Source organism: Phalangium opilio, unplaced genomic scaffold (assembly GCF_054372755.1).
Source record: "Phalangium opilio isolate 3A_F unplaced genomic scaffold, DU_Popi_V2 ptg000390l_1, whole genome shotgun sequence".
Classification (NCBI taxonomy): domain Eukaryota; kingdom Metazoa; phylum Arthropoda; class Arachnida; order Opiliones; family Phalangiidae; genus Phalangium; species Phalangium opilio.
Window position 1 is genome coordinate 2521014 of NW_028324234.1, and position 15853 is coordinate 2536866.

Here is a 15853-nt window from a genome sequence, read left to right on the forward strand (position 1 = left end):
CATAACTCACTATATAATTTGTACATAGGGTTGTGCATGACTCATCTTATAAACTTGTACATATCCCCTCGACCATAAACGATTTAGTGTATATCCCTTCGATTATTTTAAAATCGGCAACGATTTAGTGAATATCCCCTCGCGATTGCCAAGTCACGATATTTTTGATACGAACAAAGATGTATAACAATGATAGAGTCAAAGAATATTGGTTATTAATTAGGAAAAGGACTTAATTTATAACATAATTGTTCAATTGGCGATTGAATGAGAACAAAAGGCAGACTTGGCTCTACATGGGATCTCAGAACGTTTTGCGGCGGAGAGGGCACGAAGCGAGGCTTGGCCCATTTTTGTACGTGTTAATGTTTTTCATAGGATTTAAGAATATCGCCTAACACTATTAAGAGTGTCGCTTAACACCTGTAAGAGCATAGTTTTATGAAGGTACAACACCGCCAGATTACCAATTTCTTTGTTAGTTTTATTTAAAGGATAAAACTGTTTTCTTTCATGAATATCATCTTTAAAAAAAGGTTTAACAATTACGTTTCTCAATAATTTTTTTTACTGTTTGTATTGACTTTAATATTAAAACATTAATGAAAATGAAAGGCCTTATTTAAGAAACCCGCAGTATTATAATTTTTCATGTTTAATTTCGAACGGTGTTTTAATAGTGTTATTTTACACCGAATTTACACTTTTAATTGGCCCCTAAAAAATCAAGGTAATAAAACTCTCTTTCGGGTGTTTTTACGGTGTTTACACCGTTTTAACACGTTTTTAACACTTTCATTTCTTAGAGTGTTGAAAGGTTCGTCATCTTGTTTATTGCGAACCCCAATTAGTTGAATACAATGAACACAACCACTTTCTCAAATGTAGGAAATTTTGTGACCCTTTCTGCTTTGAATGTGTAAACATTTATTTCCGACAAGCGGTTTTCAATGGGCGACATATTGAGGGAATTGCTCGGGCATTGAATTTCTAGATGGTTCTCTCCGAAATGCGCGGTTTTCAACCAAACGTTCATGCAGACTTATGTTGAAACTGACATCAAGAATTGAAGAATCGCTACTAATCTAGATGGAAATCTCTTTCCACCCTCTGGCCTTTGCGAACCATAGTGGAACAGAATGTCGCACCGGTGGCCACATCTTCACCAAAGGCAGATTTGAAGTATCATTCTACAATTGTTGACTTATACATTTGTGTAATATTAAAGGGTATATGAATATGGCTCAATGCATTGATTCCGTGGTGGACGTGTATTCAGAACATTACAGTTAACATCACTGCCCCTTTACTGGAATGTCATTCGGTTATTTGGACGAGCTATGTTCAACTGTTCACTTTCTCTTTAAAATCATCCCTAATGATTCAAAACCCCTTATTTAGCATTTGGAAATGGGAAGTGGCGACTTTAAAAAAAACACTTTGTAAAAAATATATTCAAACAATAATATAAGATGGGTTTTTTATCAATTGTATCAGATCAATAATTTGCGGCTTATTGTTAAAACAAGACGCCGCGGGAGAGAAAGTTTTTAATTGCGTCGACTGTACCATCCTTTCTGCAAATGCTAGTTTCGCGAGCGACATTCTTATCACGCCTTTCAATCAAAGTAGCAGGGTGCAAGAGAGAATAAACCGAGAGAATGGAAATGCATCAAAAACTGTAGTCTTGTGACCAAACTAGAAAACCAAAACTGTCAATAGAGTAGTATTACTCCATGTTAACTTCCCACAAGCTCTAATAAAGGCAGTGAGCCGAAATACTCTAGAGAAAATGATTCGTGCTAATAATGTTGCAAAATCTTATAAACAAGCAAGTTTCCGACTCCTCAAAACCAAAAACCTACCTTTTCAACCCAAAATGGTTTCGTCCATTGAATTTCTTGTGCATTTTGAGCTAAAAGGTTCTGAAACAAAATACTTAGAAACAGGCTACTAACAGCTTGACAGCGCTAAATATACCGCTTAGTAAAATTTAAAGAACAGTAGTATCGTACATTTACTTACTATTAAAAAACACCGCTATATGCACTTAAAAACGGAGACATAATGCGACCTCAAATGTACACATTATTTAGTGGTTATAAGAGCATACATTTTAAAAATATATTTCAAATTTGTAAGCCCCTCAAATTCAAAACTCGTTACGTTAAATTTGTGATATGTATTATTATTCCCCTTCAAACGTGCTAAAAGGAGTATAAAAATCTCCGTCACAAAAATATTACGAGCCGCAACCTGAGGCGCCCGTAATGGTTTATCATTAAACGTTTAAAATTGTGATAAAGCACCTTCAATTTTTTTTAATTTGAACCTTATTAAAAATTAACATTTAGTGTTTTGGCATTGAACCTTGTGAGGTTTCTCACTGAACCTTCCCTGATTTAGCATTGAACCTTTTATTTATAAGTTTGCATGGTTTCTTACTCCACCTTCGATGGTTTAGATTTGAACCTTATATTTAAATGAACCTTGCTAGGTTTATACCTAAACCTTCCATGGTTTAGCATTGAACCATCCATGGTTTAGCATTGAACCTTTTATTTAGATTAACTTTGTATGGTTTCTTACTACACCTTCGATGGTTTAGAATTGAACCTTATATTTAAATGAACCATGCAAGGTTTATACCTGAACCTTCCATGGTTTATACTTGAACCTTCCATGGTTTAGCATTGAATCTTTTTTCATATGACCCATGTGAGGTTTGTCATTCAACCTTTCAAGATTTAGAATTGAACCTTTTATTCAAATGAACTTCGTAAGGTTTATCTTTGAACCTTGCATCGTGATAATTTGAACCTTAAAAGGTTTATATAGGAGCCTTTCATGCGGATGAACCCTTTAAGGTACACCAGTGAACCATTGTTTTAGATTTTACCATTTTAGGTTTTTTATAGCACCATTTGTGTCGATTGAACCCTCCATGGTTAAAAACCGAACCCCATCTGAACCTTTTCCAATAACAGTGTAGTAAACAACTATCGTTTTTTGCATGTCTGTTTTCTACACTTTATGATGCGTTTAAGAGAACCACTGTATCAGTAATTGCTATAACAGGTAAACAGCTATTTCGGGAAACCACTATTTAGGGAACTACTATTATGAGGACAGCTATTATGAAATCCGCTCATACGGAAACCGCTCATATGAGGGCTTCCCATAACAAAGGTGCATAGATAACCAGAAAGTGAAGAACATTAACCCTTTCCTGCCTTTTGCAACGGTGTTCGTGTAAAATTAGAGGCAAGAGGGGCACAAGGGGGGGGGGGTTGGTGAGCCTCGTTTTCAACTACCAATCGAATCAGAGATAGATTTGCTCATCGCTAATGTCACGTGACGCAAGTAGTTTGCGATGGTAGCTGCTCCTGGGGATAGTGGGGAATACTATGGAAAAATTGGCTCCCACAACTAGGCTTAACGGTTGTTTTTCTTTAGCGTTCTTTCCTTAAAATCTACGTGGAATTTTCCAGTTTCTTTAAGTTGAATTTTTATATTGTATCCAAGACTTTGTTATTGTTTTTATTGAAATACCTCGCAAAAAAAACAGCAGAAGGCAAAAGCCAAACTACCCAATATAATTTCTACGCTAAAGGTGGCCACAATGTTGGTTTACAAACTCAATGGATTTGGAATTATCCATAGCTAAACCAAATTCTTATGATGTCAGTCCAGTTTGACTCTTTAGTAAAGAAATTGATATTAGCGTGGGAACTGAAAAGTGACCGTATAACGATATCAGAATTAAAACTGAATCACTCGGTTCTGATGTAAATAGTGTTGAAACTCAAACAGAAAAACATGTGTTGCACCTTTACGTTTTCTGTCTTTATCAATTACGAAAAAGTCGTCTTTTTCTAAATGGTTTGCTAAATTCAAACCTGACATTCTGACAAGACTGTCCCGAATCCCGACTACCTAAATGACTAGATTACATTAGGCATTGGTATTAAACTATAGCAGACGACATGAAAATAAAGAAGTAAGTGAACTATATTTTCGAGCCAACTTACGCATGTGCCTTGTGTAAAACTACGCGAAAGTAACTCTCCGCCGCGGCATAAGACAAACTCTTCCCGTCGCTCTGTAAGTGGGACGGAAATCTTGAATAGACTATGGAGGAACTCATTTTTCACGTTGCGGGTTAGGCCTCTAGTTCTTCACTTTCTGGTTATCTATGCGCCTTTGCCATAATAATAAACAAACCTTGTTAGCCATGAATGAAGTACGCGTGAACAAAACGATGCATCATCTTCTCTTGATTCCTGTAAGTTTTAAAATAATATTTTTAATTGCAGCGAAGTTTTATGTGTAGTAATTTTGACACTCATATTTTTGAGAAGTGAAAACCAATATGAATAATTGATTGCAATATATTACCATTTTGACTTCGATTTCGTAAGTATGTTTTCCGTGAAGTAGAGCGCTGTCAGTTAGGGTGTGTAAGACGAGGGTAACGACTACCAAAGGATAAATAACAGACTCAATTACCAATCCAAATTCATCATTTTTGTCGTCCTGAAAAATTTCTCATACTTTAAAAACACCAGGCATAGAATATGAATTTAGAATCTTTACTAACTTGTAAATAGTATTTTATGATGGCGGATCTAAGTTTAATCGTTTCCGTTAGAGTAACGAGAAACCAAAACAGTGTCAGGATTCCTGACAACACTGGGCCACCCCCTCTAGCGTAAATAATGAGAAATAACGCCAGGGTCTGAACACATAAATTGAAAATTATTGAATTAAATGTGTCAAGAAATGTCATGAAGAATTTTAAAAATATACATGTAGAATTTAAAAGATCTAAGTGTAGAATTTAAAAGATCTAAGTGTAGAATTTAAAAGATCTAAGTGTAGAATTTAAAAGATCTAAGTGTAGAATTTAAAAGATTTACGTGTAGAACTTAAATGATTTACGCATAGAATTTAAAATATTTACGTGTAGAATTTAAAATATTTACGTGTAGAATTTAAAAGATTTACGTGTAGAATTTGAAAGATTTACACGTAGAATTTAAAAGATTTACACGTAGAATTTAAAAGATTTACATGTAGAATTTAAAAGATATACATGTAGAATTTAAAAAACTGTTTACATAAGTTCCGAATTGAAGGACGACTTCCAAATTGTCAACGACTAGAAAGTCCCCGTCGTAAATTTGTTTTCCAAATTTTAAGGCGCTAATTGCGGCGAGTAGCAAAACCAAGAGCTGAAACAAATGGCAATAGTAAAACCTACTTATTAGACTTTTTTCTAACGGGACCAATAGGAAGAACCAAAAACAGTGCATTTTGTTCTGTACATTGATGTTTTTTGATCGTGAAGTATTAAAGGACTTACACTTTTTGTAATGGAAAGATGAGAACAACGAAAGCTTCGTCGTGGCGCCTTAGCGATGAGCGCTACTTCCAAAGGAAGAAACAACCATAGTATGGCGCAAGGCACCCAGACCAAGATGGTCTTTTGAAAACATGGCGTGAAGTCCGGATCATCCGTGTGCCATGTCAAATTTGTGTTCTTTCACAAATAATTACACATGCCATCATTAATCGCAAGCATGAAAGAGGGAGATACGGTTTCCATTGAAATTTCATAATCCCTCTTATAGCGATTTCCAGGCTCTGTACATATTTTTAGTGGAACACCTAACCAGGCGTTTTACCTTCATTTAGTCTAATATTTCCAAGGCACGTAACATACCTTTGTACTATTTGTTCCTGCATAGTCAAACACTCGGGAAATTATAAGCATGTGTCAAGAAATCTTTGCGGAGTGATTTTTACAAATTTGTATGGGGTAAGCCTTGAAGAGCACCACTAAACCTTGATCCGAATCGGCCCTATCTTTTACATTAAATGTAAATTTTCGATCCGATGTGCAAAGTCGGCTTCCATCACGTTAAATACTTTTAGGAAAAGATTTGGTTTTCAATTTCTACAAAACGTTCAATGGAAACCGCATGTCCCTTAAAACTCAATTTCATAAAATGTTATAATCAGAGCCCTGCTAAGTAATAAAACACGTAACATACCCAAAATGTAGACTCACAAAAGTCATCCAAAAGTAATGAACTCATTTGAATATGAATAACACTAAAACTTTCATAAAACTAATAAATCTGAGGAATTGGCTTAACAGACTAGTCGCTGTGATCCTTCCAACGTTTTCCAATAAGCCGTAACTCTAAATTTAGACCTGGATCGAGGTTCGTTCGTAAAGCACAACTGTTTTTCAGAAAAACATTCGAGTACATTAGAGCCGCGTAAAAAATTCCAGAATTCAGGCGATAAAATCCTTCGCATGCTTTTTTGACCTGTACATTTTGTCCTTAATATTTTAAGCGAAATTTATGTTATAATCGTCTGATAGCAAACGATATATCTCGTTCGAAAAGAGAAAAGTTTATTTAACAATTTATCCTTCTACAGCCTAATCAGAAAGGAATAAGAATCTTTATATAAAACCGACCGAACAAATAAAACCACGTCAAGGCTGTACAGAATACTACAAAAACCAGGAGTCCATTACACTGAGGGGGGGGGGGTTATGGACTCCTGCTAAAACCGATATAAAACCTATCTTCAAAGCAGGGTTCGAATTAAAAAAAGCCCAGAAAAACTCCACGGATTTTATTGGGTTTTACGGTACTTTTACCCAATAAAGAAAAACCCACTAATAAAGCCACTTAATAAAACTCATAACTGAGACCGTCAATTTTGATTAATTTGAATGCCAGAATAATTGCTTTTTAAAGATAGTTTAAGACATTTATTGTTTTAATTTCAAAAGTGTTATTTAATAATATGTATTATTTTTTATGAAACATTTAAGACTTTTTTATTAAGCTGTTACTTTTGAATGACATTTTCTACCATGCACGCAACTGCTAAAGATAAAAACGCAAAAACCTAAAAAAAACCAGAATAACGAAATAAAACCAGGCGGGTTGGGTTTTTTTTTTTTAATACAACACGGGTTTTTTTTAACCCTTCTTGACGGGAAGATAATCAACCGAGGAGGGTTAAGACTTTTAGCAAGGGTACTTATTTCTAACCAGTATGAACCTTTGAACTCCAAAGGGTCCACGTCGAAAATCTAGGTTAGACCATCAGGGCACTAAGAACGTGACAAATGTGGATAATACACCAAAATTAATTAAAAAAACTTTAATAATAATTTTTTAACATTCTCCGTTTTCGAAGCAATTATTTATGCTTTCTACTCTTCGAATAACAGCTACTTCGTGTAGAGAAACTATAATCCTGTACTGAGACCTTGGTAGACGCAAGTGTTATAGATGAAAAGCAAATCCCCAGACTTGTCTATTTCAGACCGTTCTTTCCCGTCTTATTCAAACATTAATTTTACAATGGATAATTTTGTCTTTAGTCAAACTTTTTCTTAATTGGTGAAATTAATTTTTGAGATATTTCCTGTTTCACTGGTCACCTTGAATTCAACTGAACATTTTTGAGGAAGCCGAGTTTGAAAAATTACAAATTTTCTTACATGTTAATTTGTAAAATTTAATTTACAAACATTGTTCATACAGATTAAAAACTAAACGTCACGTTAAATAAAGCAATTGAAATGTTATATTAAAATTTACACACGTTTAACAGCACGCACCACCAGTTTCGCCTAGTCAAAATTGTTACAGGTAATGTCCAAAACACCAGATTTTTGCGCTATTTTGACAAAGGCTTAGCTTCCATGTATAATAATGGTATGGCTTTATTTTAGCCTAATGGCCCTAATCTAAGCTTTAACATATTTTTAATTGTAATTAAACTTAGTAAAACTATTACTTTGAACACCAAACTTACAGTGAAACTATTTACCTTCCTTTATAACTTTCAAACCGTCCGTCTCGAAATGAGTTATATTAATTCGGCGAAAATGCAGAATAGTATGAAAACTATTGTTTAGAAGCCAGTATGTACAGACTGGTGTTCATGTGGGATGGACAAAATGCCAGATGATGGTGTTGTTTAGAAGCCAGTATGTACAGACTGGTGTTCATGTGGGATGAACCAAAGACCAGAAGATGGTGTTATTTAGAAGCCAGTATGTACAGACTGGTGTTCATGTGGGATGGACCAAATTCCAGATGATGGTGTTGTTTAGAAGTCAGTGCGTACAGACCGGTGTTAATGTGGGATGGACAAAATGCCAGATGATGGTGGTGTTTAGAAGCCAGTATGTACAGACTGGTACTCATGTGGGATGAACCAAAGACCAGAAGATGGTGTTATTTAGAAGCCAGTATGTACAGACTGGTGTTCATGTGGGATGGACCAAATTCCAGATGATGGTGTTGTTTAGAAGTCAGTATGTACCAACTGGTGTTCATGTGGGATGGACAAAAGGCCAGATGATGATGGTGTTGTTGTTTAAAAGCCAGTATGTACCAACTTGTTTTCTTGTGGGATGGACAAAAGGCCAGATGATGACGGTGGTGTTGTTTAAAAGCCAGTATGTACAGACTGGCTTCATGTGGGATGGACAAAATGCCAGATGATGGTGGTGTTTAGAAGCCAGTATGTACAGACTGGTACTCATGTGGGATGAACCAAAGACCAGAAGATGGTGTTATTTAGAAGCCAGTATGTACAGACTGGTGTTCATGTGGGATGGACCAAATTCCAGATGATGGTGTTGTTTAGAAGTCAGTATGTACCAACTGGTGTTCATGTGGGATGGAAAAAAGGCCAGATGATGATGGTGTTGTTGTTTAAAAGCCAGTATGTACCAACTTGTGTTCTTGTGGGATGGACAAAAGGCCAGATGATGACGGTGGTGTTGTTTAAAAGCCAGTATGTACAGACTGGTGTTCATGTGGGATCCACAAGGGCCAGATGATGATGGTGGTGTTGTTTAAAAACCAGTATGTACAGACTGGTGTTCATGTGGGATGGACAAAAGACCAGAAGATGGTGGTGTTTAGAAGCCAGTGCGTACAGACTAGTGTAAATATGGGATGGACAAAAGACCAGAAGATGGTGGTGTTTAGAAGCCAGTGCGTACAGACTAGTGTAAATGTGGGATGGACAAAAGATCAGGTGATGGTGTTGTTTAGAAGCCAATATGTACAGACTAGTGTTAATGTGGGTATGGACAAAATGCCAGATGATGGTGTTGTTTAGAAGCCAGTATTATAACCATCTTAACTCGAAAATCAAATTAAATTTCCGATTAAATCTTTAAATTAACAACGAAATACCTTTAATTAACACAATAAAGATAATACTAGCCCTTTAAACTTAAACCTATCCCTTTAAAACAAACTGAAATGAGATTCACGGTTTCCAGAAATAACTACAATGAAAGAGGAAATAGCCCATCAAATTTGGCATCGAACTTTCTAGAACGATCCTATACCACAGTATCCACAGTGCAAAATGAAATACCTAGCAACGAAAACTTTTTCCAAGAAACCAGAGAAATACTACGCTTATTTAGACCACTAAGCAACAAGACCTTGAGTCACTATCCTGGTACCTGGCCCGAGAAACTTCTAAAACATTTTTCCTTAACCCTTAAATGACCAATCCGTATTTGGTCCCAAAACAAAAGTTTTGCCTATTCGTTGATAACATGAATCCGCCCGGCTACGTCATAAATATGGTCCACTATTCGCCAAACCGAAGTCAATCAACAAACGTCATTGTCCCAGAGATCCTCGAAAAACCTAGAAGTTATAAATACGAAGTCCCTCCTGTCCCACCCTCAGTCGATATAGAATTATTTCTCTTTTCTGAAGTAAAAATTTACGAATTATTAAAGCAGTACTCCAAGCATAGCGAATATACAGTAAAGCAGACGACATTTACATCCAATAAAGATATGTCTTGGACACATTTAAATCAGTAAATGGGGAAAAAACAGGAAATGAAGGGTATAAATTTTGGAGGGATATAATCTTTATGTGTTTGAAAAGGCTCAATTGTCTACGCCTCAATTGTTAACCGTATATTCTTACAGCTACACACACAACTGGTTAGCAGTGAAAACACCATTGTCTCGTTTCACCTCAACGATATTCTTAGTTTGCCAACATGAGTGTTAACGTTACATATCACCAAAGCTGACTTGTGGTTAGACGCACTGAAAGTCAATGCGCACCATAATAAGAATGAAAACTTCTAAGCTATACCCGATAACGATTACCCCTTTCACTGATCTAATTCCTACCATGATGCTTTCTTCTCTTATAAAATCTAAACCTGATTATTTAAACGTGTAATTAACTTTCGGCTCACTCTGAACCGTTAATGTCCCTATATTACAGACACGAAAATTAAAACCCAAAGTTTACTTCACCTCAAGTCTCTATTATTTACTTTATGATTCACTAAGCCTATTGCGGAAAATAATTGATTTACCCGCCAGAGCCCAGGCCTTAGCTTTCTTCACGAAATGATTAAAGCAAGGATTATTCTATATACAGATTAAGCAATATATAAACAGCCATTTCAAATAACAATATTAAAAAGTGTCCTTGGAATATCAAAATGAAACAGAGCTTTAAAGCTGCAAAAGTTTTAAAAGCATCGTAATTACGAAAAATATTTTAACACATTCACTTTATTTTATGGAAAAAGAGAATATTAAGGTTCTGCAGGATTACTTTACACATCAAACCAAAGCGAACTGCTAACGCAGCCCACTAGAGTAACAACGGACGGACACACACAGACAAAAAAATAGACTACTTTTTAACTCTTTCCGTATTAACTTTGAATTAAGAAACAACATTATCTTAACTTTTAAAATAAATATAATTAATATTAAATATTTTCTTCGTTAGTTGTTCGCCTAATTGAGCGTTACATCGTTTTGATAAAGAACAATTAATCATTCTAGAGAGACTAGACTAATATTGGCGTTTGAAATGAAGCATACGCCGGTTGCTTCGCCTTACTCAAATAGGTAGTATATAAAGGTGTCGAACTACAGTTAAAAGCAATAACAACCGCAATTGCGAAAACCTTTGGTGGACAACCCACCCTAGGGAGGCTAGACGTTTCTCGTAACCCTAGCTGATCGCCGCGAATGTGTTAAACCAAACGATGACGATGGAGTTAGAAGCCAATGAGACAGATTGGTGTCTATGTGGAATAGACGGAAGACCAGTAGATGGTGGTGTTTAGAAGCCAGTATGTACAGACTGATGTCCAAGTGTGATGGACAAAGACCAGAAGATGGTGGTGTTTAGAAGCCAGTATGTACAGACTGGCGTCCAAGTGGGATGGACATAGACCAGAAGATGGTGGTGATTAGAAGCCAGTATGTACAGACTGGTGTCCAAGTGGGATGGACAAAGACCAGAACTTGGTGGTGATTAGAAGCCACTATGTACAGACTGGTGTCCAAGTGGAATGGACGAAGAGCAGAAGATGGTGGTGATTAGAAGCCACTATGTACAGACTGGTGTCCAAGTGGAATGGACGAAGACCAGAAGATGGTGGTGATTAGAAGTCAGTATGTACAGACTGGTGTCCATGTGGGATGGACGAAGACCAAATGATGGTGGTGATTAGAAGCCAGTAAGTACAGACTGGTGTCCGTGTGGTATGGACAAAGACCAGAAGATGGTGGTGTGAGAACTCAAGTAGAGGAGTCATATCCGTGACTGTGAATGCAGTTCGGAAATGGCGAACACGTTTGCTCCGATTTGGAAACTGCGAACGCGGTCACGTGGGTGTAACAACAGACACACACGATCGTTACAGAACCTCTCCGTGACATACGTCACTCGGAGAGGTAAAAATATCCTGAATTACAACCCTTAAATCGTGATAGAAGAAAAAAAAGATCCTGAACCCCTAAGAAGAATATGGAAGAGGAGGTACTTGGCGTAAGAAAATAAAAACCTTGAAACTATTGATTAACTGGCTTGAAACTATGGTTAAAGAACTTGGATTATGGTTGACGGATTGATTCATTTAAAAAAAAATCTTCACTTTCTATTTTGAACATTATTCTTTTAGTGCATAATTGCACGCTTTTAACCTAACAAACCCCTAAATTTAATTTTTAAAATCTTAAAGCCTGTAGGAGGTAATCCTATTGAGGAGCCATTTCAAAGAGGTTATAAATTGCAAACCTCCCTTAGATGTAAGTTTAATTGTCTTGTTCAATTTCTTATTTTTTACCCCTATAAAAGTTTGTGAAAATTTATGAATAAGATTGATTATTATGTTGATTATTAAAATTTGGATTAGAATTTATTTTGACTCTCACTTGACACATACCATCGAACGCGGTCACTTTTGATTCAGAAATTTTATAAGCCCCTCGTTTCCGCTAAAAAGGCTCCCCACAACTGACTGCATTCTAACATCTAGTCTAGCGTTTACGAGGATGAATCATTAGTGAAAAAAAGAGGTAGGTGTTTGTCTTATACTTTAACCCCTCTAATAAGAATGAAACACCCCACTTTACCCCCATGAAATCTTAAAGAGCATAAAGAAAAGACTCATAACACACACAGACTGACACGTCGAAATTAGAACCTCTCCTTGACATACGTCACTCGGAGAGGTAAAAATTAGGGGTGTGCGAATACCACTTTTTGGGTATCGAACTAGTTACGGAATACCAAAATAAAAAATTCCTTATCAAATACAGAATCGATTCCAAATTGAATACCGAAAAGTCGGGCCTTGCCTTTTCCTGCTTCTAAAATTACATCTATCCCTGATCACACCAACATTGAGAGAATAATAAAAAAGGGGGAAGTTATTCAAATCCCACAAACAACTGACGCCAGTACACCGCGTCTATACTCTCTAGTTCCAGAGTTTTATGGAAATTTAACATCTGCCATAAAGTAAAGGTATTGGCGGAAAAATCGAGGTGGTAGATTTAGTCATTGAAATCCTAGCTCACAAACAACACTGAGTTCAAAAGAACACTAAACTTCATTGCTATGTAAGTTTTTGAATTTTTATATGAACCTTTTAGCACATTTCAGTCCCTACCTGTAATACTTCTTAGTCATGTAATTTATTGATGTTTAGCGCCTTTCCAACAAAATATCCAAGGCAGGACGTTTAGATTTTTGCAAATCGCAATTAACTTTCCATAAACATGATTTTTACTTTTTACCGCCATAGATGGCGTTAAAACGTAATGCATTTATACCGAAGATTTACTACCCCCCACTTTTACCCCATTTTTACCCCTTTTTTAGTGCCTTTCCCTCCTATATTACCCCCTTTTTTGCCCATTATAGCCTTAACAATTTTCGCGTTGATTTGTTTAAATTTATTCATATAATGCTCTAAAACGCGAACAGGGTAGCTAAACTTTATATTATTTTATTTCGAAAATTTCCAAATCCCCGAGTGGACTCGAACGTACCAACGTTACGGTTCGGAAACCCGGCACGCTAGGATTGCGCCACCGAATACTTATATAGCACATAAGATAAAAGCTGGCATAGCGTTTCGCGCTAAGAGAGAGAAATTAAATAATCGCCCACTACCACGTTAATATGACGTTAAGTCGGCCTCAAAGTCACGTCTGAAGCTTAGAGTTCTTTTCCTAAAACCTTATCAGTCTTGAATGTAGAGAGAAACGAATTAGCAGGCAAAGTTCACCATGAGTTAACCAATGATATCGTCTCTTGAAAACTCGTCTGCTTAAGCGAGCAGTCCACGTTCACATTGAGATTAATGATATCTTTATAAATAATGATGTAGTTTAATTAAGTTTAAAATTAACCGATTGAGGAAGTTACAATATATATTATTCTGTAATTTAATTAAGATTAAAATAAATATATGATATAGTCTAAGTTTAAAATTAAAATTAACCGATTAAGGAAGTTAGTATAGCTCAATTGCGACACGTCATTATCAGTTACCGGATTGAGGAAGTTAGTATAGTTTAATCGCGACACGTAATCATCAGTTACCCGATTGAGGAAGTTAGCATAGTTTAATTGCGCCACGTAATTATCAGTTACGAATGATCTGCAATAGCAGTCAGTCAGTGTACTGTTTACCTAAAATTTAGTGTACCTAAGCCTCGGTTATCTAGGCGTCGGTCCAATCGTTCGGACGGACGGGGTCGGTTCATTGTTTTAACGGCTGTTGGTTGGTCACGTTGTTGAACCTTAGTCGAACTTCGTAATTGCGCCACGTAATTATCAGTTATCAGCCTTTTAAGTTACCTAAATGCTGAATTTTACATCAATCACACAAAGTGTGCGGTGTTAATTAACCCTCAAATTAAATACACTGTGATATCCACTACCGTATGGAAAAATTTCTGTTACCAAGAGTGTTTATGAAGATTCAAAAGAAATTAAAATACTGGTCCTTGTTTCGTTATCTGGTAAAGACACAATGACGGTTGGCTTTGAACTGCTAGACCGATTAAATTTGATGTCATTTAACCTCAGATAGTCATATTGTTTGATTCTTGGTCTTCCAAAAGGTACGTTAAATGCAACTTCAAATGAATGATTATAGTTAACGTGAGAATTATATTTGGTTTTATGTCAGTTATTGGTATCAATGGCGTCATCTGACTCAACTTCAACTAGCCCAAAAATATTTAAAAACCCACTATTAGAAATGGAGGCTGTTATAGGGAAAAAGAGTTAGTGGCCAGGAGACATAAGGAGATGGATTATGTTAAAACATTCAGTCTCCTGAGCAAATTTTGAAAACATGCGCTTTCGCGTATATTAATTCGTTGAGCCCATATGTATTGGAGAGAGTAATTGCCGCTACTGGAGGTAACACAGCATATGCTGATTACAAGTCTGCCATTCACGCTACATATTTTTTCTTGGAAAATGAGCAAGGACCTCAGACGAATTTATACTGCTTACAATATCAAAAGGGGCTGTTACCTTAATTTAAACTTAGAAGAGTAAGTCAACAATCTGACATATTAAACGGCAGAACAGTTTATTTTATATGATAATTTTTAGTCGTAAAGGGTATGGACCTGCGCCTAGACCAATATATTTGTCGCCAACAAGATCTCCAAATAATTCACTGTGGCGCCAGCCAAGCAATCAAAGTCCTGTTTGTGCTTCACCAGTAAAACGTCAGCATTCAGAGTTGCCATCTACCACATCTTCAACAACACCGAAACGAGTGTGCTCCAAAATTCTTCCTTGCTACTCTGAAGATGAAATTGAGGCTATTTTGAAGAATAGTACCTGCAACCCGAAATATAATAAAATATATACGAAATTGCATATCATCATAATAAGCGCAAAAGATAATTAAGGGTTGTAATTAGTATTAATTAGTATTATACATATGGCACTGCTATATATATTATGGAGGGTCCTGGCAAGGAGAATGAATAAGGCGTCAAACACATGTATTCTTCAAAATTCCCTAGGTTAGGTTGGGTTAGGTTAGATCACTTGGTAAACATGTCAAATTTGAATTTCCTGCTATTTTTACACGATTTTTAAAATTTGATTTTCTACCATTTTTTGGGCAGGTGATTAGAGAGGTTTACTTTTAGCCTTTTTTTGAAAATACCTAGTCTTGTTAAGTGATATAGAGGTTCTTTTATGTGAACTTTAAATCTGAAACGCGCCAAAAATACCTAGTCTTTTTAAGTGATATAGACGTACTTTATGATCTGAACTTTAAGTCTGAAATGCGATGTCCCACAATTTTAATGAAAAATATTTTATCTAAACAAACATTTCTTCCATCTCTAGGAAATTTACCAATAGTGATATTTTTCCCCATTTTCCAAAATAGTTATGAAAACCCCCCAATTTTTCAATATAGTTAATTAGCCGGGGTCATTTTATTATGAATATAGTAATACTAATTCTAGTCA

General features: G+C 36.0%; 1 protein-coding gene and 1 long non-coding RNA gene across 2 annotated transcripts; one reads left to right on the forward strand and one right to left on the reverse strand.

Annotated features, from left to right (window-relative positions):
- Positions 1 to 1739: 1739 nt before the first annotated feature.
- Positions 1740 to 5776, reverse strand: LOC149596183 (multidrug resistance-associated protein 1-like). Its single transcript, XM_089861302.1, has 9 exons — positions 5726 to 5776; positions 5366 to 5542; positions 5121 to 5234; positions 4601 to 4738; positions 4399 to 4536; positions 4225 to 4283; positions 2650 to 2737; positions 1866 to 1925; positions 1740 to 1802 (listed from the first exon to the last, which is right to left on the reverse strand). The coding sequence occupies exons 1-9, from the start codon at positions 5774 to 5776 to the stop codon at positions 1740 to 1742; spliced, it is 888 nt and encodes a 295-aa protein (XP_089717428.1).
- Positions 5777 to 14294: 8518 nt separating this feature from the next.
- On the forward strand, positions 14295 to 15158 carry LOC149596184 (uncharacterized). Its single transcript, XR_016379452.1, has 3 exons — positions 14295 to 14473; positions 14542 to 14914; positions 14976 to 15158. It is a non-coding gene; the product is annotated as an uncharacterized LOC149596184 (long non-coding RNA).
- The last annotated feature ends 695 nt before the right edge of the window (positions 15159 to 15853 follow it).

Excerpts from the sequence above, each read along its gene's own strand:
- LOC149596183 (XM_089861302.1), bottom strand. The coding sequence starts at position 5,776 with ATGCTTATAATTTCCCGAGTGTTTGACTATGCAGGAACAAATAGTACA. Across the intron at positions 4,284-4,398 it reads ACGAAATCGAAGTCAAAATG|GAATCAAGAGAAGATGATGC; the intron begins GTAATATATTGC and ends TAAAACTTACAG. Across the intron at positions 1,803-1,865 it reads AACCATTTTGGGTTGAAAAG|CACGAATCATTTTCTCTAGA; the intron begins GTAGGTTTTTGG and ends CAACATTATTAG.